This window comes from Macaca thibetana, chromosome 12 (assembly GCF_024542745.1).
Source record: "Macaca thibetana thibetana isolate TM-01 chromosome 12, ASM2454274v1, whole genome shotgun sequence".
In the NCBI taxonomy this organism is placed as follows: Eukaryota; Metazoa; Chordata; class Mammalia; order Primates; family Cercopithecidae; genus Macaca; species Macaca thibetana.
This window is the reverse complement of record NC_065589.1, coordinates 6,692,930-6,719,198: the sequence shown is the minus strand read 5'-3', so window position 1 is coordinate 6,719,198 and position 26,269 is coordinate 6,692,930. Positions and strand designations below refer to the sequence as shown.

The following is a 26,269-nucleotide window of genomic DNA, read 5'->3' as shown; positions in this document are numbered from 1 at the left end:
ATCTTAAAGGGTTTTGAAAAAATTACTTAAGGATCTACTCCAGAAAAAAAGAAGAATCCAAAAAATATTTATTCAGGCCTGGTTAAACCTTCCCTTCCTCATTCAAGGTCACTGGCTTCTCAGGATGTCCATGGCCATTATCCACTTCCATTCTTCTGGCCTGGAACTTATGCTGTCTTAAGTTGCCATTCTAATGGGGATCCACCAGAAGCCACATTTTGGAGAATCTTCCCAACTTGAATTTCAGGTATAGGTCCAGAGAAGGAGGTGAAACAACGTATTTTCTGACATGAATGTTTGGCCAGCCTAGTTTGGTGAAGCTTTATCCACATGTAACAGAATGCAGAGTTGTACTGGCTTCCACAGTTATTTTCACATTTAAGTAGAGAGCAGGAAAACATAATGGCCAAGAGCAAGGGTTTCGGAGTCAAAATCACTGAATAGAATGCCATTTCTCCTGTCTCAGACCCTTCTGAAGTTGTCTCAGTAAACCCCAGCTTCCTTGTTTTTAAAATGGGGAAATGGTGTCCACTTCTATTCTACAGAGAAGAACACACAGCATTCCTTTGAAAAACTTGGCTGATGCTGACTTCACAGAATTATATCATTACTTCATCATAATGGTTATGCCAAAAGGAAGGAAGAGGGGAAAGAAATTATGTTCTTGAATTAATTTTTCAAATACAATAAAGCATTGACATAGCCTTTGAGTAGACGTAATGGACATAGGGCTTAGACTTCACAAACCCATGCTCCCCAACAGACAGCATCCCACTATCATGGCAATGAGGGGGCAGACAGAAGAAATGCTCTTTCGGACTTTCATGGATCTCCATGGAGCTATCTGCTCCAGTCTGTGTCCTGTGGTCACTTTATTCTGTAACTCCTGGTTGTGACATTTTTGTTCTAGGATGACAGATATCCTCTTGTCTCTAAAGTGTGTCTTTGTTGGGTTTTTGCAACTATGGATATGTTTTTATCCTAACCAGATTGATGCTTAGACCTTTGTCAAAGGAAACCTTTCCGCTTCTCCTCCACATCCCCCCCCTTCCCCACTTGAGGCCCCCAGCGGTTTCGAAATATTAAAGCCGTCAGGAGGGTTGAAGCTGATTTTCCAGGGGAGGTGGGGGAGGCGGGGACAGCAAATGTGTTTTGAGTATTGAACTGCCGTTGACATCTAAAGTCTCAACCATGCTGTTTTCTCCACACTTCAGCAATCAGGACATCCAGCAAACCCATAAAAAACCAAACTAATAGCATGAATATTCAGTGACCTAGAATACTAATTATTGTCATGAATATTAATGTGATCGGACTTGCTTTTTCCTCTCCTCTTTCTCTCTCGTCCTCTTTCTCCCTCTCTCCCTCTCTCTTTTTTTCCACTTAGCCGGCTCTAAAGATGGGTCATAATGAGAGCATTTAAGAGGGAGCGCTCTCCGCCGTGACAGGGACCAGGGTAATAAGGAGAGCTTGATTAACGTGGTGCACTTGGGGGAGAGATGAGAGGCTTCACGTGGGCCTGTTCGGGGGAGGCAATGAGGCACCGGCGGCTCTGTTGCTGCTCCCGGAGATTAATGAGGCCTAAGAGTGCATTAGGAACAGTGACAAAGGTTTGATCTAATGGGCTCAGTCATTTTTCCTTTGAGTGACAGACGCACAGAAGTAATTGGCTGTGCAGAATGGCAGCTCATTGGTGGTACTTAAGGATACATTATCCCCGTTGTGTGGCCCGCAGAGGCTGTTTATCAAAACTGCTCACACTGCAGACGCGGAGTCGCGAAGCTGCTGTTACAGTGGTAATAGCTATTAAAAAAAAATAACGCAACATCAGAACTAGACCCGTTGTTGTCTCATGGAAAGAAAGTTTTTCTTTGTTTAGTTTCAAACGGTCTAGAAAACATTATAATAACTCTGGAGTCCGGAGTCTGTTGTGGGCCCTGGATGAGCAGTGTCAGTCCACGCGTGTCCCTTGCCGGCATGCGGTGTGGCCAAGGCTTGGTGGAACACAGATCCTTGCTTCCCACTCGTGTCGACCGAGGTCACCCGGGAGTTTCCCACACACTGGATCTTGGTTCCAACCTCTGATATGTAAACTGGAGGCTTCTGCTAAGTACCCTTCTAGCACCTTGGTAGACCATTTGCAAACGGAAGCCTTATTGAGGGTTGAGAATTATTTTTCTGAAATAAAACCTCAATATCAGTAGCGTGTGATGTCTACTTTCATAAACCAGGTTTTGTTGGAATTGGTTTTAATGTCTATTTGACAATTTTTAGGGAAAAAGTTAATGTTTTGTGAGGCTTCTCTTAGACATCAGGAAGTTAGCTAAATCTGACATTAAAAGACACTAAAGTTCATCTTAGTTCTTTTTAAGAATTGCAGCATCTTCAGCTTTTATGAGTAATGCCTTCTCACTACTAGTTGTTTCTGTATTTATACATTGCTCCCACTGAGGTTTAGGCAAATTCGTGTGATATTGCTTCTATCATTAAATTGTAAACTCTTTGAGGCATACACTGTTATTTCTTTCTTTGTTATCCTCTCTTAGTTTTGTGACCTAGCAATTATTTTTTCATTAAGTCTATAGTCCTGCATGTTACCCGTCATGTGAAATGTAAGTGATCGATGTTGAGGAGATTAGTTGGTTTCCTGCAGATGTTGTTCCCCTGTAGTAGCCCTCCATGGTCCCGAGCATTGGTGTGCAATTCAGAAGTAAGTGTCGCACTTCCGATGTAAGGAAAGCTTCCATTATTTGAACTCTAAGTAGAGTGTTCTTTTCTGAAAGAACCAACTAAAGCAACTTGATTCCTGATGATTTCAGCTGAGGCATAACAGGATGGCCAGGCTCCCGAGTTGGATGTGGTAACAGGTGTGCCTACAAGTAAATAAAAGGTGCTTCAAAAACTTTTTTTCTCTCAAAAACGTGTGTAGGTGGTGAGGAATAGTGTTTCAGCTGCTGCACTGATGCTTCTGAGACCAGCGAAGTGGTCTGCAGGGTCAGCTGTGGGAAAGAGGAGGTGCCTGGAAGAGCCTGTGTGAATTACTCGGACCCCCTCCACCAGGGAGCCAGCTGCCAGCCCCAGGCGCCAGTGAGAACCGAGGCCTTGGGAAGGGGCTTCTGACTCTTCCAGGCTAGAGTTGAGTCCGTGGCTTCCCTGCTTTCTGCAGTCCTTTCCCACATTGGCAGAGGAGAGTTTTTCGAAGTAATCGTGACATTTTTCCGTCTCGAAACCTTGTGACCCATTGTTTTGAGTTACCACTCACATAGTGAACGATTGTGTTTCTGGAATATTTCTAGTGAGTGGTCAAACTCGGCAACATCTCAACCAGCAAACCTGTAAAACCCGCCCATGTTATCAAACTTGTGAGCCCGGGGTACTCCTTGGTGCTTAGTGCTGGATTCGGTTGTAAGATCATTTTGTAAGAACTGGAAGGCAGAGAAAGAAGTAGTAGTAAATACTTCTCAGAGTAGAGCAGTGTGGCCACCTGCTCCTGGAAAGGGACTGTAAAATTCAGAGATGACCAGAGAAAGTTCTCCTCAAAACAGTGTTGTCAAATGAAAATGAATTCTATGTTTAAAAACACACATACACACCTGTTGCATTTATCATATAAAGGAGAAAGAATGAAGATGGAACCGTTATTCATGGCAAAGGAAGACACCAAACAAAAATTCTTTTCTTCTCCATTTTCATAATGCTTACACACCTCATCCTCACTGTTGCATATCAGCTTGTCCATATAACCCATACCAGGAGATGGATTGTGGCCAAGCCAGCCGTATGATGGCTCTCTGTAAACACTATCGGAATCTGGAGCAGCACGTGTTCCTTCAGCAGATAAAAACGGCGAAATGAGAAGGGCACACATTGTTTTGCGAAGATTAGAATAAAACTCCACATTTTAGGAAGTGACAGTGAACCGTCTTAATTCTAGGATGTTGAATTCTGCATGGCCACGTTGATGTATTTAGTAGTCATGACATTTGTCGTTGCAGCTGGGTCTGGATTCTATATATTTTTTCTGTTCAATGTAGAACTGTGTGGCTGGAGAAAGCTACTTTGTCTTTAGAATAAATAAATACACTTATTTCTAAATATAATTACTTAAATGAGAAGTTAGCGTCTGGCATGGTAAATATTTTGTCTTGAATTGTACGAGCTGCCACGTGATATCCACCCCCAACATGGAGCAGTAACCCAGGGATGGGAGGGAAGGGATGACCCTGGCGCTCCAGCTCACTGTCACCTGCTGTCAGGCCACGTCCTTCATCTGCGTGTACATGGTGCCCCAAACACAGGGTTTTGTTTTGTTTTGTTTTCTCTCCTTCCTTTCTTTTGTAAACTGTACCTCTGACAACATTGGCATCGCTCTGATCATCAGACCTTTGGGATGCTGGAAGACAGGGGTGCCGTGGAGTTGTCCACAGCACCAAGCACTTCACTAGTTGATGGTGGGTGTTCAGTAAGCACTCACTGAGGGAGTGAGCTCAAGCAAAGGGATGCCAACTACAGCACTAAAGCAAACAGAAGGCAGATGGCATGACAGTTTATACTTGTAGAGACACCATTACAAGGGAAACATAAGGAGAATATTCAGACATTTTAGATTTTAAAGACAAAATTAGCAACATCATCATTTTAAGCTTCTGCTAAAAAAACTGTAGAGATAGGGGCCGGGCGCGGTGGCTCAAGCCTGTAATCCCAGCACTTTGGGAGGCCGAGACGGGCGGATCACGAGTTCAGGAGATCGAGACCATCCTGGCTAACACGGTGAAACCCCGTCTCTACTAAAATACAAAAAAAAATTAGCCGGGCGAGGTGGCGGGCGCCTGTACTCCCAGCTACTCGGGAGGCTGAGGCAGGAGAATGGCGTGAACCCGGGAGGCGGGGCTTGCAGTGAGCTGAGAACCGGCCACTGCACTCCAGCCTGGGCAACAGAGCTAGACTCCGTCTCAAAAAAAAAAAAAAAAAAACTGTAGAGATAGGAAAACCCACTGTTGATGAGATTAATAACTGATATCTGCAGAGGTTTTGCAGTTTACAGAGTGCTTTACATAATTTGATCATTATATTAACCACATGGGGCATACTGTTATCATTATCACCATTTCTTCATTATTATTATTATCCACTTTAGAAATTGTGGACTAAATTGTCTTAAAGATGCCCAGGTTCCATCTTCTTTTAGTTACTGGTCATTAAGAAAATTAGCAACACATATCATGAATCAAAAAGACGTATTGTGCTGTTTGTTCCAGTAATAATGCTACTGAGAATTTCTCCTAAGGAAAATTCAAAAGTAGAAGATGTCATTTGCAGTGTTGTTTACAGTCAGAAATTGGAAACAACCAAAACTATCCAGAAGTAGAAAAATGGTAATATAAATTATGTACATTAAATCAATAATGTTACATATCTAAAATTATGAAGATTACATAACAACATGGGGGAAATGGTTAGGAAATCATATTAAAGAAGTATATAAAGTTATATCTTTTCTGTGGCCATAACCAAGAAAAATGTATGCGTATGTTCACTAAAAATTCGATCTATTAGATGAGATTTTGGTGGATTCCATTTACATTATTTGTTTATCTGTACTTTTTTGCCAAGTAAATTTTAACAGTACAACAAAATAGGCCCCCATTATTTTTTCCTTGACTTCATATTTTAGAGCAGAGAGGAAGCAGCATACAATGAGCTGTTTCTACATTGTAGGAAAGAGCCATGAGCTGTATAATTCCAGGATGTTGAATCCTAAGCCTGGCCACATTGCTGTATTTAGTAGTAATTACGTCTGTCATTGTGACTGGGTCTGAACTCTGTACTTTGTCTCTGGTAAACATAACATGGAAAATCTCTTAACTAAAAAGAAAGGTATCAAGAAACACCAGATTTGTGTCTCCCTAGTAGATGTGTTGAATTGTACTCTTTTACAAAACAAGTATCACAGGATGCGGAGTCCTGAATGCCTGTATCTTACAAGATACAGAGTGTGTCCTTGGAAAAAAATCCTCTTAGCCTGAAATTCCACTTGCCAAAAGCAAGGCAGATCTCCAATGCAAATACAGGAGCGAAGGGGTCCCATTCACAGGCCTTAAATCATGTGTGTCACTTTTTATGGTAGTGTTGTGAATTATATTCTTTTTGGGTTTGTAATTAGAGGACAGAACAGATGGCGAAGGCCTAGTTTGAAGTGATGTGACCATTAGCGTCGCCTCCTTCATCCAGTTGTGATTCCAGGGAACCTGCTTTTCCCACGCATGCGCAGAATGGGTGCAGTGCAGCTGTAGGGTTTGCAAGGTAGCCGCTCACGCTGAGTTTTTATAGCATTTGAAGCTATCTGTGGATGAGATTGGACCGAAAAAAGCAGTCCCTGGATGTTTCTGAGGGTGAGGGCTCCAGAGGGGAGGGGTGAATTCCTGTCAGTCATATTCCTGTAATTAGGATTTTTTTAAATAACAGGTATACAATTCTGCAGTGGGAATAAACGTCTGGTTTACACTCAGGTGCTCATAGAATCCTTTTTGGCTTTTTCCCTGCCCTCTTTCTATGTACATGAAAGTTCCTATCACCCATCACCAATAGTTGCTCCTGTCTTCAGGCTCATTTAACCAATAAGTCAAATGCCAACTATTATTTTCCTAGTGAAATGCTCTGGTGAAGTTAAGTCCTATTTGTAAAGACAGACCAAAATTGGAAGGTGCAAGGAATGAACTTTTGTATTTTGTTATTGTTATTGTAAAGATTTGTTGATGAATCTTCCTTTGAATGCTGTGAAAAGCCATCATTTCAGAGTATATTTTTAAAAATCAGAACAGGCTATTTTTAATGTAATAAGCCAATAGCTTAAAAGAGGGATTCTGTCTTTGATGTCATTTGGTGGATGAAAACATTCTTGTTCAATAGAAAACCAGCATCTTTTTCATGCTCATTTGAGATCAGTTCAGGCAACATACTGATATTCATTCAGATATAAATGCCATATTCACTTTGAAATGCAAATTGTTTAAAGAAAAATAGCATATGGTGGAGGTAAGTACCTTTTCAAATCAACTCTTCCACTTTAGGGATATAAGTACAGCTAAAATTATTCTTTGGAAAGAATCTGGCGCTTTTGACACATGGAAGCTTGCACTAATCAAGGCAGCGCAGTAAGCACACACACATATCCATATCAAGGAAGTGGCGCTGCGAGGACATGGATTAGCATGGTAATGCGCTCGCCCCCTGCTAATCGGGGCGAGTACCAGCTGATCCGTAGATGGAGTATTTGAGGAAACGCTCTTTCTGAGTTCAGAATGGGCCAACTTGTCAATCATGTATTTCATGGTAACGCAAATAGTATTTGGGGGACAATGCCGGAAAGGTCCTTTTATGACTGCCTTCTTGTGGAAGCCGGCATCCTATACAGTTTGGGGCTGGGCCACTTTTTAAGGACTTGTTGCTGGTAAAACTGTTCCCTTGCACAACCCTGTTCTATCTCTCACACTTCCTGACCTGACCTCTGCATTCACAAACCGTTCCAATGACATTTTCTCGTTTTTTGGGTAAGTGTTATTGATACAATGTACACATAAGAATGACTTAACGATTCTGTACTTCTGAGAGGGTTCACTCTGTGCCACTCCAGAGAGGGGCACTTCTGTTTGCTGTCTGGGACAGTAAATGTCGCTTTCCACGGCAAATTTTGGACAGGCTTGCTTACATGCTATTATTAAACACAGGGGTTTCCTAAGCTCAGGGTTCATAAGTCATATGTAAAGAAACAAAAGTATTTTGTTTCTATAATCGTAAGTCACAGCCAGGTTTACAGGGGCCACCACTCACATCCAGAAGCAGGAGGTAGCCAGCCCTCATGGACCCCTTCCTGTCACATGCACCCCCACCCCATTCCCACTCACAAGGGTCACCACCATCTGTTTTCTCACTGCATAGATGGGTTTCGCCTGTCCTTGAACAGGATCCTAACACTTGGCACTCTCGCACTTGTCTCTGGCACTGTGTTCTGTGTGTGATGTTGCCCCAGTTGTGGCCCGTGTCAGTAGTTCATTGTTACCGTTGTGTAATGTTCCATTGTACCGTGATGTACCTACGGTGATGGACAGTGCCGTCATTCCCAGCGTGGGGTTGTTATGAGCACTGCTACTCTGAACATTCTAGCACCTACTTTTTGGTGGCCATGTTTATGTGCATCTGTATGATTTAAATCTGAAAGATGTGAAAGGAGAAGGGAAATCTTAAAGGAGAAAAAAAGAATTGATCTTGAAATGTTTTATGAAAGCTTTGCATCTGGTAAGTCGATTAGAAGAGCGATATAGGTCGTCCTGGGACAACCCTGAGCTTAGGAAACCCCTGTGTTTAATAATAGCGCGTAAGCAAGCCTGTCCAAAGTTTGCCGTGGAAAGCGACATTTACTGTCCCAGACAGCAAACAGATGTGCCCCTCTCTGGAAGTAGACACTACCCCTGTCGTACCAGTCTGTTCACTCTGTCAACATCCTTTGCAAGATACTACGTTAGCCTTATGGTGGTATCTCCCCTTTCCATCTGTTCTTTATCTAGATGGGCCTAATTCCAAAGTTTAAAAGCCACAGTGTCCCCTGGAGCCTCTCCTGTACCTTCCAGCAGGGGTGGGCTCCCTGCCCCTCATACTTTCTGGCCGCTCTTGTGTTACTCTGCCTTGCATTTAGACCACATGTGGACCTGCTGTATACCTTCTACTAGACTAGATTGTAGGTTTCCTAAGACAGGGACTCCTTCCTTCATCGTGCCCAACACAGTAGGGGCTCAGTTCCATGCGGCTGCTCGGCAAGCTAGAAGGTCAGTGTTAGAATAGGCGGCAGCTCCTGCATGCCGGTTCCCATCTTCCCCTACCCATGGGTTAACAGGTTAGCCTACCCTAGGTTCCTGGGTGATGAGACTCCTGAATCAAGATGAATGACAGTCTCTTGCAGCAATAGCAATAGTGAGAGTGTCAGCATTGTCATGCACTGGCTCCCCAAGCCTCAGTTCCCATGGGGTGACACCAGCACACACACTGACTCACGTTGTAAGAGGAACCCCGAGCTTAGGAAACCCCTGTGTTTAATAATAGCATGTAAGCAAGCCTGTCCAAAGTTTGCCGTGGAAAGTGACATTTACTGTCCCAGACAGCAAACAGATGTGCGCCTCTGTGGAAGTAGACAGTACCCCTGTCGTACCAGTCTGTTCATTCTGTTGGCATCCCTTGCAAAATAACCCAGAGCAGAGGGCACCTGCCTGTGTCCACACTCAAAAGACGAGAAGAAACTGAGGCCTGCGGAGAGCTGGCTGCCAGCAGCAGTGGGGCAGGACGTGCTGGTGGCGGCAGGGAGAGTGGAAGGCAGGGAGGAATGTAAGGGAAGGGAAGAGTGGAGAGTACTCACCCCCAAAGGGGCCACATCCTTGTACTTATCCCAGAGTACAAGTGTCCCCTCAGCTTCTGGGGGTAGAAGCTTCCTTTTAAGACTCTTGTATTTGCCCATGACTTGAGGTTGGTGAGTTAGGACCACTTGTTAGACTTACCTCGTCTGCCCCAGGAAGGAGGACATTCTAATCTGGCTTTTACAATCTCTTCCTTCTAGGGAAATACAGACATGCCTGCAAAGAACATTTCTAACTATGGTGCACAGAGTTCCCCCACGTCTAAAAGACCCCAGCTTCATGTCTTATTCCTCAGACACAGGAATGAAATTCTGCGGCGAAACAGCAGTGTGTTGAGGTGGTCCCTGATGGAGACAGACTCAAGAGGATGAAGGTTGGGGCGTGGCTTCCTGCAGACCCCATGCACCTTGCATTCCTCCTGGCATTTCTGAATGTAGCTCTAAGTCTAGTAGCCTTCTTGAAGTAGTAACTTTAATGCCTGGGTAGCAAGCACTCAGGCCTTTCCTTAAACTTACCCTGTTAGCTATCAGGTCTAGGTGTGAAAATTTGATTTAACTAATCAGTGTAGTAGCAGCAGAGCTTGATGTCTTTGTTGACTGTTGGTGGCCACATGGGTTTAGGTCCCCTGCCCTTCAGCCTGGTTGCTGGGTATGAGGCCCCCATCTTGGCAGGACTGCTTCGGGCTGACCTGGACTGTGTTTAGAACAGTGTTTGATGCACTTGTATCCTCGCTGGTCTTGATGTCAGGATCCTTACCTCTCAAGCAATCAAAGTCATCAGCTTCTTTCACAAATGAGGACTTCAGACCTTCAGCCTTAATTAATAACTTGTTAACATGAAATGAATTCCAGTCAGTGAAAACAGTAGCCCTCAAGTACTTTGAGTGAGAAGACAGTGATTTTAAACAGAGTCTTCCTTTTATGCTTAAAGATATTTCCAGAAGTGTTCAAAACTCCTGTGTGGTAACACATAGGGCCGGTATTGCTTGATGCTTACATAACAAAACTGGATGCCAGGACAGCTTTAGTAGGTCAGTTAGTTGATGACATTCATTCAAGAACAGAAATGAGGTTACATGTTAGACTGTATGCACATGTGTATAAAAATAAGCATGAGAAAGTATGACACTGTGATTGGATTTGGAATGTGCACAGTTATTAAAAAGATTCACTCCACATTTGGGGGTGGTTCATTTGTTTGACGGGTGGATTTACTGAAAGTGAGTGGAAATGCCTCAAAGTGTGGCCACTGGCCTGGGACCGCTGACACGTGGCACGAGATGCTCCACGGGCCTGTTAACCCAGCATGACAGCTTCCATAGTGTCGTGGCTCAGGCCATGGACCACTGGTTTGCCTCAGAGTTAAAGCAGGTGTCTTCATGCATTTACGTTGAAAGGCGGGTACTGTGTTCGGATCCCAGAAACAGTATTTCTGACCCTCTGTAATTTTTTTTAGTTAAATATGTTTCTGCATTATCACAGAAAATACTTCTGTTTCTTTACATCATGGTTAGTTGGTTTTTCTGAAAGAAAGTTTAACTGACATCAAATATAGTGAACGGGTATATATTAAAACAGAGATTTACTCCCTTACGAGAAAATCGGAAATGTTTTGCTTATGGAATGAGACTCCTCCTCTGCGCATTTTGGAAGGTCTTGAGCAAAGGTCAAGAGTGAGGTGGGTTGAGTGCAGTGGGGTTGGGGGAGGCAGGTGTGAGCCTGGGCAACAGCGGAACCCACTCACATCCCGCAGGCAGATCCAGAGAGAGAGACTGTGTCAGCTCTTTGTTCACAAACACAGGCCCACAGCTCCCGGATACTCTCATTTTCTAAGTGATGCCAGAAACCACCAGTTTTTAGGTGAAATCTCCCAATTTAATTCTACTTTGAAAGAAATGATCAACTAAGTAAAATGCATCTATGAGCTCAGCCTGGACGTCAGGCGATAGTCTATGGATCTGATTGAAAATTTCACCTTTATCCCTGTGTGTCCGTGTATACACCGTGGTGTGGCCCAGATTCAGTCATGGCTGTTTCAGTTTAGTCCCGCAGTGGGGAAGTGGGTGTGGTTGGGGCTGGGGGGCCTTCACGAGCTATGGGGCTCTAAGAGTCTGCTGTCAGAAGGATTGTGCGTAGCTGGTCTGGTATCTTCCATCTGGATACCAGGAGCATGTGGTCTTGCCAGGAGTTTCTTCACCCTGGAGGTTCCAGGTTGGCTCCTTGGGACTCTCTCAGGAGGCAGAAGGTGGGCTGTGAGCCACACCCCCAGAGCTGCTCCACCAGCATCTCAGTGGATTGGACTTGTCCTTGAATTTTGCTGGACAGACAGAAGTTTGAGAACAAGTGCATTCGCGGCAGAGTCCTGTTGTTTCTCATTAGTGTGTAGACTTGAAGGAATCTCTCCCTTCCTTTTTTGGCAGCGTGATGTTTGGCCTTGAGATGCAGAACTTGTAAACCTAAGATGAGTTCTCGATCAGCTACCTCCATTGGAACATTTCGTGGTTCCTTGTCTGGAGTTGAGATTGACTTGGCTCTCCTTACTGTGTGTGGATACTTATTTCTGGAGCTTAATTGCAAGTAGTCAGTGAATACACTGAAATACTTTCCTCTGCCTTTTAAAGGGAATTGTTCTGGAAGGTTTCTAGGCCCGGTTGTCATCGGAGAAGCACTCTCCAGGGAGAAGGAGCAAGAGAAGTGGTGCTGTATTGAGTGCCATGTTGTCATCAACGACCCAAAGATGGAGGGACAGACAGACATCGTGAAATTCCTCTTTGTTTTTCAGGTGTTTGAACCTTATGTGCCTAAAGCTGGTATAAAATGAGGTCTGTGGACAGATGGCATGCTTAATGACGACTTGACAGGGGTCTGACTGGGCATTGCAGTGGGGAAGAAATCACCACCTTGACACCGTACCCACACAGCAGACGTCCCTGCAGGTAGAGCAGGCTCAGAAGTGCCTGGCACGGCAGTCAGGGTCCCAGCAAGGGAGGTGTCCCCCCGCCGCACCCCCAACTGTTTGCAGGCATCTTGTCATTGTCCTTTTCCACCTTTCCGGAGTCCTTTCGCCCACCGTAACAATGTCAGCAGTGTCTGGAAGCCTTTTGTCTGCTCGGAATTCACGTGATGAAAGTAGAACCAGGCCAAGGAAGCCCCGGCAGCCACTCTTGGGAGGCGCCTCCTCCCCAAGTGTACCTTTGATAGGTGGCTGTGTGGGATTGAGGTAGAGAAGGGGAAGAGAAGCACACAGGACAATGCAGGCACCAGGGGCCACCGAGAGAGGGGGTCACCCAGCAAGACGACTGCTCGGAGAAGGAGCCCTGGAATCAGCACCCACCCTCACCCTCCTCTCTCCTTTAGATTCCTGCCGTGCTCGCCATTGGTTGAGCCCAGTGAGAAGCTAGAAGGTGCTGGAGCCAACAGGTGCAGCCCACATGGGTGCCTTCCCAGGAGGAGAGCGGGGCGGAGAAGTAGTATGGCAGGAACACGGTGGGCACGGGCTCCGGGAGGGGATCCCGCAGATGGGAGTGTCTCCTCTGCTCTGTGCGGATGCTGCCTTCTGTGGGGTCTGAATGTCCTATTGTAATACGGATCCGGCTAAGGCACACAATACCCAGAGGACAACCCCAGGGTGGCTTCAATGGTGGCACGTGGAGAATACAGGAAGGAGCGTGAGTGCTCCCCTTAGTGCCACGTTGCCAGCCCTGGGCTGCTCCTCCATGTCTCTAAGATGCCACACGCCTGGTCCACCTCCCCAGGCTGCTGTGAGGCTTGGTGCAAGAGCAAGCGTGGGAGCACCACATGGCACTGTCATGCAAAATGTGGGCTCCAAATGACGCTGTGCGTTGCTAGGGCGTTAGGGTGCGCCCGTGCCCTGAGATGGAGCTCTCAGAACATCAGGGATTAGGGGCATGAGAAACTGCCTCAAGACCCTACATGTAAGCAGGGGAGCTCAGACCCGAGGCTTCCAAGCCATTGCACTGTGCTCCTCCCACCTGAGCCCCTTGGATGCCAGTGGTCTGCCATGGTGGAGTTTTGGTTGTGATGTTTTGTTTCATGGTGGTGATTTTCTGGCTGGAGTGGTTTTTGTAATTAATGTGCATGCAGATCGCCCGGGATCTTACCAAGAGGCAGTTGGTGGGTGGGGCCTGGGATTCTGCATTTCTCTCATGCCTCTTGGCAATGCTGCTTCTGTAGGTCCAAAGACCACGGCCTCTGTGGCTTTCCCATCCTTCCCTTCCTGGGGCATCACTTTGGGCTTTTTTCTGGAATCAAGCAGACCTGCCTATGACGTTCAGAATGTACTCAGTTCAGACAACAGCATAAAATAGGTATCTTTTCTTTTTTTAAGGCAAAACTCTATTCTTCAAAGCCAAACGCCTCATTGTTGTTCATCGCTGATTGGGTGTAGGGCTTGTACGCTGGCTTCAGCTCGTCATTCCCTGGCTTCCCAGTGCTGCACGGGATCGCGGTGAGGCCACTTGTTTGAGGGGAGCCCTGGTTCCTGCCTCTGGCTTCTCATCCAAATCACCGGCGTGCTTTTGAAAATGCATCTTTTCCCAAGCCCCATTCCCAGAGCTTCTGAATCAAAATCTGTATTTTTTGAAGCCTCTAGTTTTAAAAAGCTCCACAGGAAATTCTGGTAATTGGCCAGATTTAAGAACTGCTAATATGGGCTGCGTATTTATTATAAAATCCTGCACTTTGAAAAACTTCTGTTGAGACAGTTTAGAACTTAGTTGGTTCTGAACTAAAACAATTGGAAGAAAATTTTTTGTATAAAAAGCCCTAATACCTCCGAAGATCTGCAGACAGACCTAACAGACTAATTCGCTGGCAGCAAGGTATGATTGGCTGAGCTTTAGAGAAAGGCACTTAATTGTGTTTTTGAGTCTAAAATTGGTATGACCAGATAATAATTCATTTTGATGTTGAGCAACTGATTCAAATCATTAAGTATACAATGGAATCATTTTTCATCACAGCCCATGTGCTCTGTGAAGTCACGCAGGTTATTTTTCCTCTGCTTAGTCTTTTCAAGGTTAAGAGTAAACTTATCTGGTTGAAGAGCCTGCATTTCCTCCGTGTCGTGTCTAGGGACTTTGATTTGTGTTCGTCATAAAGTATGGCTTCCCCATGAAAATAATCTTCTGGCACCAGACAGTTGACTCTCAATGGGTGATTATTTTCTGTTCCATTGATAGGGTGACACGGCCAGGCTCCTGGAGCTGCCATCTTCGGATCGCGGTGCCTCTGCTGAGACCAACTGGGTCTTTTGTCTTCTCTTCCACCCGATGTTGCGATTGCACTTGGGTTGTGTCTTTGTATAGGGTTGTTGTGTGCGAGTCATCTGCGGCATGAGGTCCCTTCACATTGCTTTGTCAGCACCATCAAGATTGGCGTCCGCCTTTTATTCCTCCCAGATATCTTCTGTCTGGCGCTTCCGTTTGCCATGCAGGCAGGACGAGGGCTGCTCTCGGTGGTAAGGTGCACTGTGTGCCAGCGCGTGGGTCCCGTAGACTAACTCGCACTGGTTTCTGTGGTCTGCAGTCCGCGGTGGTGTTCACCTGACTTGTTTATTCCTAGGGAATGTCACTAGTGCATCTGGGTCTCAGATGGCAAGCGGCATCAGCCTGGTCTCCTTCAACAGCCGACCCGACGGCATGCACCAGCGCTCCTACTCAGTCTCCAGTGCCGACCAGTGGAGTGAGGCTACGGTCATTGCAAACTCGGCCATCAGCAGTGGTAAGAGGGGGCGCAGCCCCACGGACCCGCGGCCACCTCGAGGTCCTTCGTTGTAAGCCGGGGGCTGGACAGGACGCCCTAAGCTCTCATGCTCCTCTGGGAGCGCGGCACCCCGTGGGGCGGCTGCAGCAGACTCACACCTTGCCTTTCGTCTATGAAACGTTTTGTCCTTGCTAGGCTGTCTTGCCCGTGTCATCTCATCTGTTCCTCTTCGACACAGGGAGGAGGTGGTCATCCCATTGGGTCAGTTTGGAAACTGAGGCTGCAGACAGGGCAAGTGGCTTATCCAGGGTCACGTGACAGAGCTGGCATCGCTGAGAAATAGTATCTGATTTTATCTCCCCAATCACACTGCCCTACATGGCGTGGCCTACACTTCTACACTAGTGCACATTTTATATCATTAGGGTGATTTCAGCCTCCTTGTCTGTTTTCCAGAATTCCTGGTGTACCCTCTAAATCCTGGAGTCCCCTTTGTAATCCCTCAGTTTTCACATTCCTTCGGCATTATTTATTATTATTATTATTATTATTATTATTATTATTATTTTGACAAGTGTAGCCAGCTTTTCGGGAAACAAGCGTGCACGTTGGAAACGATCTCGCCGTCTGTGTGGAGCATGAGTGACGCGGCACCGAGGGCACCCTGGCGGCTGCAGCAGGGTTTGCCTGTGGCGTTTTGTCTCTGGCCTGTTCACCGGTATTTAAGGGAATTCCCACTGTTGTATGTAATCTATCAGACAGGGTTTTAGAGTAATCTTAGCATAATTTGTTCTAATTAAAAGATTCAGCATCAGGTCTTCCCTGTAGACCCACCAGCTGCTGCAGCAGGACGTTTGCTTTGGGTAAACATCATCCTTATTTCTAGTGGCTCCGCAGACACCACCGAGCAGAAGCCTTAAAGGAAGACATCTCCAAACTGAGCCAGGAGACGCGGAGTCAGCGAGGCAGCTCCACGCCGTAGCGCTGTGGGTCTGGAAAAGCCTGTGACTTGGAGCAGACACACAGAGCGTCACGCGCCTGCCCCGGCTGGCCCGTTCCCAACCCAGCGTCGGGGCTCCTTCCTTCCCTCAAAAGAAGGCGCTTTGGTAGATAGCAAAGGTCTGCCTGCAGTCTCTTCAAGGGCTCTCCAAGGCTCTCTGCCTCATCTGGAATCACGATGAAAGGCCTGAAAACCCCAAACAAGAAGTTTGAAGTTAGGATAAATTAACTGTCTACAGTTTACTCTCTTTGTAACCATTGCGTGCCCTAGCAGGCCTCGTAGTCAGCCTTTCATCAGACCTGTATGTGCTGCAGCTGAAGCCCCGCCACCTGCCAACCAGGCAGCCTAGCATGAGCTTCTGTACCTCCATGAGCCTCCGTTTTCTCATCTGTTCAATGGACACGTTCTCCCCTCCCTTACCTAGTAGTTAGGCGTGTGCCACAACACAGGACACTTGGCCCTTCATGACTGAAGAACTACTGTTACCACGGTTCCTTTAGGAGGAGCAAAGAGTCCACATACTCACTTCATTATCAAATACTTTAAAATATATATTATCAATGACTATTACTATTTAATAAGGTTTCATTCTGTGGCCGCCATCTGGTGAAGGTGTTCTTGCTCAGGACCACGTTTGAGGGTGTGGGAGATCCACGCTGGGCCTTCTGGAGCCAGGTGCACAGGTGGCACGGACAAGGCCTTGCCTTTCCAAGCAGCCTCTGCTGAGTGAGAGTAGTTGAGGTGCCAGTAATATAGGTCTTTAAGTACTCATCTAAAATTCATCCTGTACAGATTTTCCTTTTGCACAACGTGCAAAACGTACCTGTTTGATAAAGACTCACTGGGTAACTTTCCCTCTACTGAGTAGCTCTTTCTGTTGAGCTGTTCGTACGTGCGATGGGCGTTTCCACACTGCCACGTCGTGAGACTCTGCTTTCCAGAGCCTCGGTTTGGTTGGAAGTCTCTTTCCACGGAAGTGGGCCGCGTTGTCTGCACACACGCATTTGTACAGTACCCATGCGAGTCTAAAGTCACCTAAGTTTGAATGCCGGTTTTTTATTCACAAAGCAATTTCTATAATATTAACACACGTGGGTGTCCATTAAAGACCAGTGTGCTCCCTGACCTCGTAAATCTTGAACCCTGAACACAGAAGATAAGAAACAAGCAAGCGGATGCCCCAGATGTCAGCCTGCTGAGGGACATGGAAGGAGAGCTGTAGGGAGAGCCCAGGGCTGAAATTGTGCAGGTCGTTTAAGGATTGATAGAGTTGATCAAGGAAAGCTTCCCAAAGAAAATCAAACTTGAGCAATGCTTAAAGAACTAGATGGATTTTTTGTGCAGAACAGCAGGAGGAAGTTATTATAAGCGTTGGGGCACTTTGGACAAAGACCCAGAGAGGAGGAAAAGGGAAGATGGAATAGCCACGAGCTACAGTGAAGTGAAAGGTGATAGTTGGGGTGCAGAAAAATGAGGAGAGACCGGAAGAGATGAGTGTTGAGAGCCCAGCGCTGCCAAATTAGCATCTGATTTTCAGACTTGCGAGCTGACATTTTACAGAGCAAAGATCCAGAAAGACAGCAGAATGGTGCACAGAAGTCTGATTCCTACAGTTTTACGGGGATCTTGGTTATTGAGGGCTTTATGTAGATAATCTCATTTGATCGTCACAGAGTAGATCCAGTTGTTACCTCCCTTCTACAGGGGCTGCCTTTGGTATAGAAGAGTTAAATATCACCTGCTCAAAGTCACATCCTAGGAGGGGCCGGGATTCAAACTCAGGTGGCCCGATTCAGCTCTCCATCACTGCATGTCAAGGTGTGCCTCCAGGAGCAGCAGCAGCAGCCACCCCTGGGAACTGCTTAGAAATGTCCATTCTCAGGCCCCGTGTCAGTCCCACTGAATCCAGTCCTCAGGGGATGGCACCAGGCAACCTGTGTATAGCAAGCCCTCTGGGACCACGTGGCATGCTGAAGCTTGGGAACCACTGCTCTAAGTCCTCACTTCCCAAGGCCTGGTCCGCGGACCACGTGGCATCTGCCAGCTCCAGGGATTTGACTGGTGATGCAGAATTCAGGCTCCACCCAGACCTGCTGGACCCATCCTTGTCTCTCTGCGCCGACGACACCATCCCGGCATCCCTCTGGTTCGCATCATTCCCCCCTTCAGTGCACTGATCCGTCAAGTGGCTAGACCCCAGCAAGTTTTAGTGAACACCAGGGCACGGGATCTCATGGACAACTTCAAGAAAACGTGTTTATGAATGGATTTCAAGGCCTCAGTCTTGGCATAAACCTTCGCTGCAGGGCTTAGAAAATAATCACAGAAGAAATCAACATGATTAAGAGCTTTCTGTCATGTTCTTTCTTCTTAAGTTGCAGGTCATATTAAGTCCCCCCTGCCCCCACTTTCTTTTTAAATGTATCTGCCCCCATCCCTAGTCTTTGGTTTGGATTTCAGTCGCTCACTCTGTGCTAGCAGCAGGAATGAATGGGGAGAGCCTAAGCAGCTTGGGAAGATAGACGCCCGTGTTGGCAAGTTTGCCTTCCCATTGTCGCGCACTCTCTTATTCTAAAACATAATAATCATAACAACATTGGGATTCACTGTTTCTCTGCCCCCCTGTCCACCCTAAATTAAGACTTTGGCTCTGGAGAACTTTTCAGAACTCTCTAGACACACAGGTCCTCCCGGGGTTTCTGCCTTTAAAGCAGCTGTGAGAAACTCCTAATTAGATAGATTCCTTTGTAGGGGCAACCTACAAAACAGGAGGTGCTGCTTAAATTAAGGGAAGAAGAAAAGAATCCATTTTGTGAAATGGAATGCCCACTGCTTTATGACTATTACTGTTGTAAGGTTTCACATTTAAGTACCTGAGGTTTAAAATTAAATGTCTAATATAATTTGGCGTTGCTAACATGAGACCCGCATCTGCCCTTAGAGAAAATGCAGACAGCTCGGTTCAGGGTTTCAAATTGCCGTCTGCCGGCTTGCAGGCAGCACAGAGGATTGGATCCCTCCTCTGCTGAGCACCACATGCTGCTGAGTGTAATTTTTTAAATGCAGAAACATATTCATCTTGAGCCTCTGCATTGAAAAAGGCCGTTCCGGGAGTACATGAAAAATTAATTTTTTTACATTTTTTCTCACTCTTCTAAGTGTTTGACAGAAGTAATTTTTGCAGCAAGAGAGAATAAAAACTGGTGGCTGTAAATTCCTGTCCTGCAACCTCTTGTGTAGATTCTTTATGGACCCAGAATTGATCTACATGTCAGATCCTGTTGTGGTTTAAACTGTTTATCACCGTAATGGCAGTAGTGAGCCCGTGAACACCAACTTATAATCCTGGGTGAAAGAAATTGGTGTTTGCAGTCAATGAAGGGGCAGCTTTGCTTTATTGATAGATTCAGAACAATTATCTCTGCAACAAGTATTGGCTGAGGGTTCTCTTGAATCTTACTGGAAGCCTGTAATTTTTTTTGATTAATCATTTCCTCCATAGGTAATTTCCTCTGGAAGTGTTAGCCACGAGTCAGCATCACTGTGGGTAGCAGGGGCCCTGGGGGGTCGTTTGTAGCATACTTGGCCGTCCTATCTTACTTCGAGGCAAGATGCATCACACCTGTCCTCAGGGCCAGAGCGCTTACCTGCCTGCCTACCTCCTGAGTACCTGGGTGAGCCTGGCCAGCCCTCCCCGCTGGCTCCTGCCTGGGCCAGCCTCAGCTGGTGGCCTCAGCTGATGCTGTTGCCGTGGCAGCCTCGCTCCCCCAGCCCTGGGCTGTCAGGTTCTTCTGATAGCTCCACCCCATCCCCGATTGCTTCAGTCCAACAGTTTATCTTCTGCCACGCCGACTGGCCATCACTGTTAATATTGCATTTCTTCACATGACTCTTCCGTGTGGCTCTTGAGCCTCACTTCCCTCGGCCTCCCCCAGGCCACCACGCGGCCTTGTCACCATCGAGCACAAACACCATATCCATCTTCCACGTGGAAGGAGTGCATCACGTGTGTGTGTGCGTGTGTATGCTCTGCTCCCTGTTTCCTTCTGGCCGTGTAATCATTGTGTCTTTCCAGTAGACTCTGTGGTTGTAAAGCAGCTGATCCTCAGTGGAAAGCATCTGAGTTGTTGCCAACTTTTAAATGTCTTTTCTCATTATAAAAATGTTTTGCACATCAATTTTGATGAAGGGGGTTCGAAACACGAGTTTCAGCTTCGGAAGCTGTCCGTCCCACACTTCCTTTTGGAGCCAGTGCATTTGAACCACACTTTCCAGCAAGCATGTCCACACCGTTCATCAGTTTTTATTTATAATTGGAGCATTTTTTTTTTTTCTCTTTTTGGATGTTATACTGACAATTTTAGTGCATGACCAGCAGGCGGCGGTAATGTGATACTGCCGGTCTCTGACCTGGAAGCTTCTTTGATGGGAGGGTATCAATGAAGCGTGGTGAGGAGGAAGTACATGTGTTGACTGCCTCCCCTATGGTGACCTTCACACCTAACACTCGTTTCCCTGGGGATCATCATCTCTGCCTGATAACTGAGCTTCCAAAAGGCTAAGAAACCAAGACCATGCTTACCATAATTAGCCAAAATTCAAACCCAGGTCTTTCTGATTTCAAAGCTTATAATCATTCCCCTCTGCTATTTTTTTTTTAAAGGAGAAACGCATGCTTAGTACTAAAACATTGTATCATAAAAATTGTTTGTCTTTTGATAGCACTTGCTTTTCAAGGAAATACATTCTAAGATGGATAGACATTTTGTCTTCTCTCACTGATGCTGAAGTTTCCTTTATCAATTCTTCCCAAATCTTGGCTGGCATTCAAAAGCCTTCCCTGGGGGTTGTCATCAACCTTCAGCTTAGCTCAGTGTTAAAGGCCCCTGGGCTCTCATCTCTCAAAGCTGGGCACTCCCTGCCTCACCGCCGGGGGGCTGCTCGGCTCGCCAGGCTGGCCGGCCTAATTAAAAGGCTGACCCCGCTCCCTTCTGTGCTCGGAGCCTGCTTTCCTATCTCTGCATGTGGCCAAGGAGCAGGCAGAAGCGTCCTGGGGTAACTGGACACAGGGGCTGAAAGGTGGATTTTTTTTCCTCCCAATCAGAATGTTGTAACTTTGTACTTTGTCTCCTTAGTTCCTTCCTATCAGCTATTTTCAGCAGTAGCTGCTGACCAGGGGAAACAGAGGACAGTGAAATGCTGCCCCGTGATCAAAACCAAACGGGGGCAGCGCATTTCATGCCCGAAGACCAGAAATCCTTATGTCGTTGCAAGGCAAAAAAAAATTCTAGAAATTCTTGTAAACAGGGAGTAGAGAAGGATAGTGTTGATAGTTGCTGTAGTGCCTGGACCAGACCTCTTAGTCCTCTGGCCCTCGGCGTGTCTTCCTCTATTCCAGGGGCTCCCAACCAGGGGTGATTTTGTCTCCCTGGGACAGTTCGTGATGTCTCAAGGCGTTTTTGGTTGTCACATATGGGAGGGTGATGCTACTGGAAGCTAGTGGGTAGAAGCCACCAGGGTGCTGCTGAGTGTGCCGTGGTGTAGAGGCCAGCCCCCACAGCCAAGAGTTATTCAGCCCAAAACACCAGCGGTGCCATGGTCAGGAAACCCCAATCTGGGCAATGAAGGTTTTGCTTCTGTGGCCCCTTCCAGCTGCGGTTGCTGCATTGCACCGCAGGTCAGTAAGAATCCTTCCCAAAGAAGGGAAAGCTGGTTTCTGGTTTACAAGAGGGTTACTGCAGCCAATCCAGGGCAGTGCCTGGTCCTCAGGCTGCTTTCCACACCGCTTCTCAGAGCATCCGCCTGGGGCCACGGCCGCTTCAGCAGCAGTCCTGCTGCCACCAGCGTTGACGTGATGTGACATTCATGGAACTCGCTGCTTGCCGGGCACAGGCCCCCAGGAGATGAGCGCCAGAGACTTCCCCATTTTAGATGAAGCAGTGGCAGAGGGCAGTTGGGCCTATTACAGCAGCAGGTCAGTGGGCAAGGCTAGATTCAAACAGGCTGTGTCGTAATTGTCACTAAGCTGTTCCCCTGCCCACCTGACCCGCCTCCAAGAACACTGGGTGCTCAGCGTGTCCCTCCGCTGCGTGTATGAGGACAGGGAGGGTGAGGCCATCAGATGTGGATGCCACAAGCTGAGACATAATCGACATTGAAATCTCCAGATTTAGAGACTACAAAATGGGTCAAAACTTAACAAAGTGAAACAGATAAAATCTTGAATTCAGGCTCAATAAACCAGCTTTACAGATAATGGAATAGGAGTACCGGACCCTGGTGGGGAAGGCCTGGATGTGGTTTGTCTGCAGAAATGCTTTCAAGACTTAACATTCTGCACTAAGGACGAGAGAGGTTCTGAACGTCTCACTGGACTCCGAGGATCCTTTCGGGGCCCACATTTTGAGAAAGACATAGGCGGACTGGGAAGCACATGAAGCGGAGGGCCGGGATGGAGGGAGGGGCCTGAAACCCACAGCAGCCAGCGTGGCTGAAAACCTGGGAGGGCCGGAGGAGCCTCTCGGGAAGGCGTTGTCCAATGGCTGCCCATTATATTCTTGGGGGCGATTTTTTAAAAGCTTGTTCCTGGGACCAAGAGCTAGAGATCTAGTCCATTTGGCCTGGGATGGAGCGCTAGCAGTGGATTGTCCCCCAGGAGTTTCAGATACGCAGCCAGGGTTGAGAAGCTCTTTCAGAGGGACCTGAATGATGTGTGTGACTGGTGGTCATAGGACAAAATCTGATCCTGATTCTGTGTAAACCCAGACAGTTGAACTGGGAGCAATGGCTAGGAGTTGCAGGAAAGACATGTTTTTGACACCAACTAGTGTGATGCAGTGAGACTGTTCCCAGTGACTGTTTCCAGCTTTCTCCTCTGGCATCTCCGCCTTCCTCTCCCTTGCCTGAAGGCCCTCTGCCTCCTTTCCCAGTGAAACGGGGGATGGTGCCCATGTCTCTCCCATGCAAAATCCATATGCCTCTCCAGCCTGTGGAGCTACCATGTGTGGTCTGTTCCTGCCTGGACATGGGATAGGGCATCCCTTCCACCTCTGAACCCATCACCTCTCGTCTTCCAAAGGACTGTGCTTTTGCGGACACCCTCTCTCCTGTCCCAGCGCTTTCTCCCAGATACTGGATCACTCCTTTCAGCTTACACACCTGCTCGGCCATCGCTCAGCCCAACACCATGGCCCTCTGCAGTTTTCACCTCTCCTCCTACTTTCCTTCTCACCACACATTCCAGGACACTCGTCTGTCCTCACTGTCCCCAGCTACCACCCACGTTCTCTTCGACCCTCTTCCATGTGTCGTCAGGCCAGCACCCTCCAACACTGCTCTCATCCACAAAAGTCCCGGGAGCGCTCCTTGGTTCCCGTGGTAATCTTCGTAGTGGGAGTCCTGCTGACTCCCCGTCTTGCTTGAAACCCTCTCTCCTCTGGGCTTTTCTGAAGACATCCATGGGTTTTTCCTGCTGCTCTCTGGCTGCCCGCTGTGTCATCCTCCTTTTACCACTAGACCCCAGGCGATGGATGTGGCCCAGAACTCAGCTCTCTCCCATCCTCCCTGCACTCCTCTTGAACTAGGCCCGACCATTCCTCTAAACTCAGAAGATACCCAAGTTCACATCCCCAGCCATGACCGCTCTCTCCACATCGAACACAGGTAACCAAATGCCTACTCGTGGAAGGCAGTTGGGCGGCTCATGCTCAATGTGTTTGAAGAACTCCAGCTTTCATCCAGATCATCTGTTTCTCACCCACCTTTTCACCATCTATCCTCCCGATAGCTAAAGACACACCCAAAGCGTCATGTGCACACCCTCCCTTGGCCTCACCTCACAGTCTGTTCATTTGCTTGGTTCCCTCCACTTGACCTCCAAGAATACAAGCTGGGTCTGCCCCGTGCCTCCACCTCCTCTGTGTTCCCCCAGTCCTTCTGCTGCATCAGTCGTAACTTATCTCTGGCCTGTCATTCTTACTTCCCAAAAGTCCTCTCTCTCTGCAGCCAAATTCACCTTTTAAAAAAACAAAACGTGAGCCAGATTGCCACTCCCCACACCCACTCCAGTGGCTTCCCACTGCCCATGGAATATATTCTCAATTCTTGATTTCTGGCTGGCAAGGCCCCAGCTGGTCTGACCCCTGTTTCTTGACGGCCTCTCCACGGCTCCAGCCGGCTGCTCTGCTGAGATCTGGGATGAGTCATCCACCAGATGGTTCAGGCTTCCGCCCAGACGTCAGGTCCAGCGTGCGCCCATCGCTACAGACAACCCCTCTCCATCCTGTTCTTCGCGGTTACCCAGACTTTTCTTATCTTTCTCAGCAAGTATTGTGGCTTGACTTACTCTGGGCACATTCTTGTTTGACTCCTACCCTGTCACTAGCAGTCATCCTGCCCCTGCCATCTTGTATGGTTTTCCTGTCGTCTGTCACTATCCGAAATGATCCTGTTTGCTTATGTGTCTTCTGCAAGAATTCTAACTCCACCAGAAAGAGGGGCTTCAGGGTCTTGTCTGTCTCCACTTTCTTGACTACCTGGAGCTGTGCCCAGCCCGTCATCACAATGTCATTGCCCAGGAATTATGCTGAGTTAGTGAGCACACTTGAATGGCATCCCCAAATAGGAATCGTCCAAGTGGTGGCAGGGGCGGGTGGCTTGGTGTATTTTATTAGACTTGCGAAATGAGCTCCAAGGCTCCCGCCAGTTTTATATGATATAATTTTTTGAAGTTTTAAGATTAAGTATCTTAATGCTTTGCATATTGCTTTAGAAACTCGTTCTTAACAGAACCAGTGCTGGCGCCCCTTAAGACAGAGCGTGTTGATCACCATGTGTACAGTGTATGGCAGAAAACACTGGGAGCAGTCTCAGCAACAGGTTCTTAAATTAGTGTCAGCAGTTAGAGTGGAAACTGGGTTTCCTGCCTTGGATCATCTTAGCCTGTTCCTGAATCATAAGTAAAGTCAGTGGTGTAAATTAATAGGGATTATGTAGATTAGGTACATTTCACAGCAGTTATTTCATATGTAACTTCATTTAGTCCGCAAGTGTTTATTGACCACTTGTGGCCACCCACTGCCCTGGCCCTGGGAGTGGAGCAGGAATCCCAACGGAGTTCCCAGGTCTCTCTAGTTGCAAAAGAAGAACGGACGGATCATCACTAAGGAAACAAATTGAAATCTGCTTTGTTAGGTGGTGAAAAGTAAAATGAGGGTGAGCAGGTGCGAGGCATCCGTTCGCGTTCTGAAGTCAAGTCGTGCATGCATGAGTGTGTGAATTACTAAGCGTGTTTTCAACTGAGACCATCACAGCAACGTATCTGTCGTTCGTTCCATTCATTCGACAAACATATAACTAGCACTTTATCATGTGCAGTGGTGTCCCAGGGTACACTGGAAAGTGACCCCAGAGAGGATGGACGCATCAGTGGGTCCAGTTCAACAGATGCTGCCAAGAACTCAGTAGGCTAAAGGGTGTGTGGGATCCACGCAAAGGGAAGGGTATGTGCGGCTATGGAGCTTTGTTGTGGGGGGCGGTAAGAAGGGCAGCCACTGAAGGTGAGGCACGGAGGAAGAAAGGAGGGTTGCAACCCAGTCAGGAAGAGTGAGGAAAAGGATTCTAAAAAGGATTGCCCGTGAGGCTGAGCCAGCAGAATGCCCTAATGGATGTGGCCCAGAACTCAGCTCTCTCCCATTCTCCCTGCACTCCTCTTGAAATAGGCCTGCCCATTCCTCTGGACTGAAGATACCCAAGCTCATATCCCCAGCCATGACTGCTGTCATCGTCTCCTAGGGAGGAGAGGAATGTCGTATGAAAAGATCCCTCTTGAGTCAGCCTGGGTTATCTACTACGTAGATAGGTTATGCCAGGCTTAGTTAATTGAGAGCAGAGTGGGCTCACTGCAGACAACCCACGATTCCCCTGGTTCCAGGAGTCTAGGAGCCGTGGGTAGAGCCGTCACTGAAATTTGCATCTCGTTCCTTGGTTCCTTTCTCATTTGCTTGGCCCAATTTTTAGTCAGGTCACTTCTCATTGGCCTCAAGGCAACAATGTGTCATTAACTTACATTTTAGGCCGGGCCTGGTGGCTCACACCTGTAATCCCAGCAGTTTGGGAGGCCGAGGCGGGCAGATCACCTGAGG

At 47.3% G+C, this 26,269-nt stretch overlaps 1 protein-coding gene across 5 annotated transcripts in view; it reads left to right on the top strand.

Annotated features, from left to right (window-relative positions):
- The window catches only part of AGAP1 (ArfGAP with GTPase domain, ankyrin repeat and PH domain 1), a 469,017-nt gene that overhangs the window by 250,275 nt on the left and 192,473 nt on the right, over positions 1-26,269 (top strand). For 3 of the 5 annotated variants that reach the window (XM_050751653.1, XM_050751648.1, XM_050751649.1), the window contains exon 12: positions 14,987-15,145. The exons of the other annotated variants lie outside the window; for them this stretch is intronic. In XM_050751653.1, coding sequence (XP_050607610.1) covers positions 14,987-15,145 — 159 coding nt within the window. The remainder of the gene's footprint in view (positions 1-14,986; positions 15,146-26,269) is intronic. 5 annotated transcript variants of the gene reach the window in all.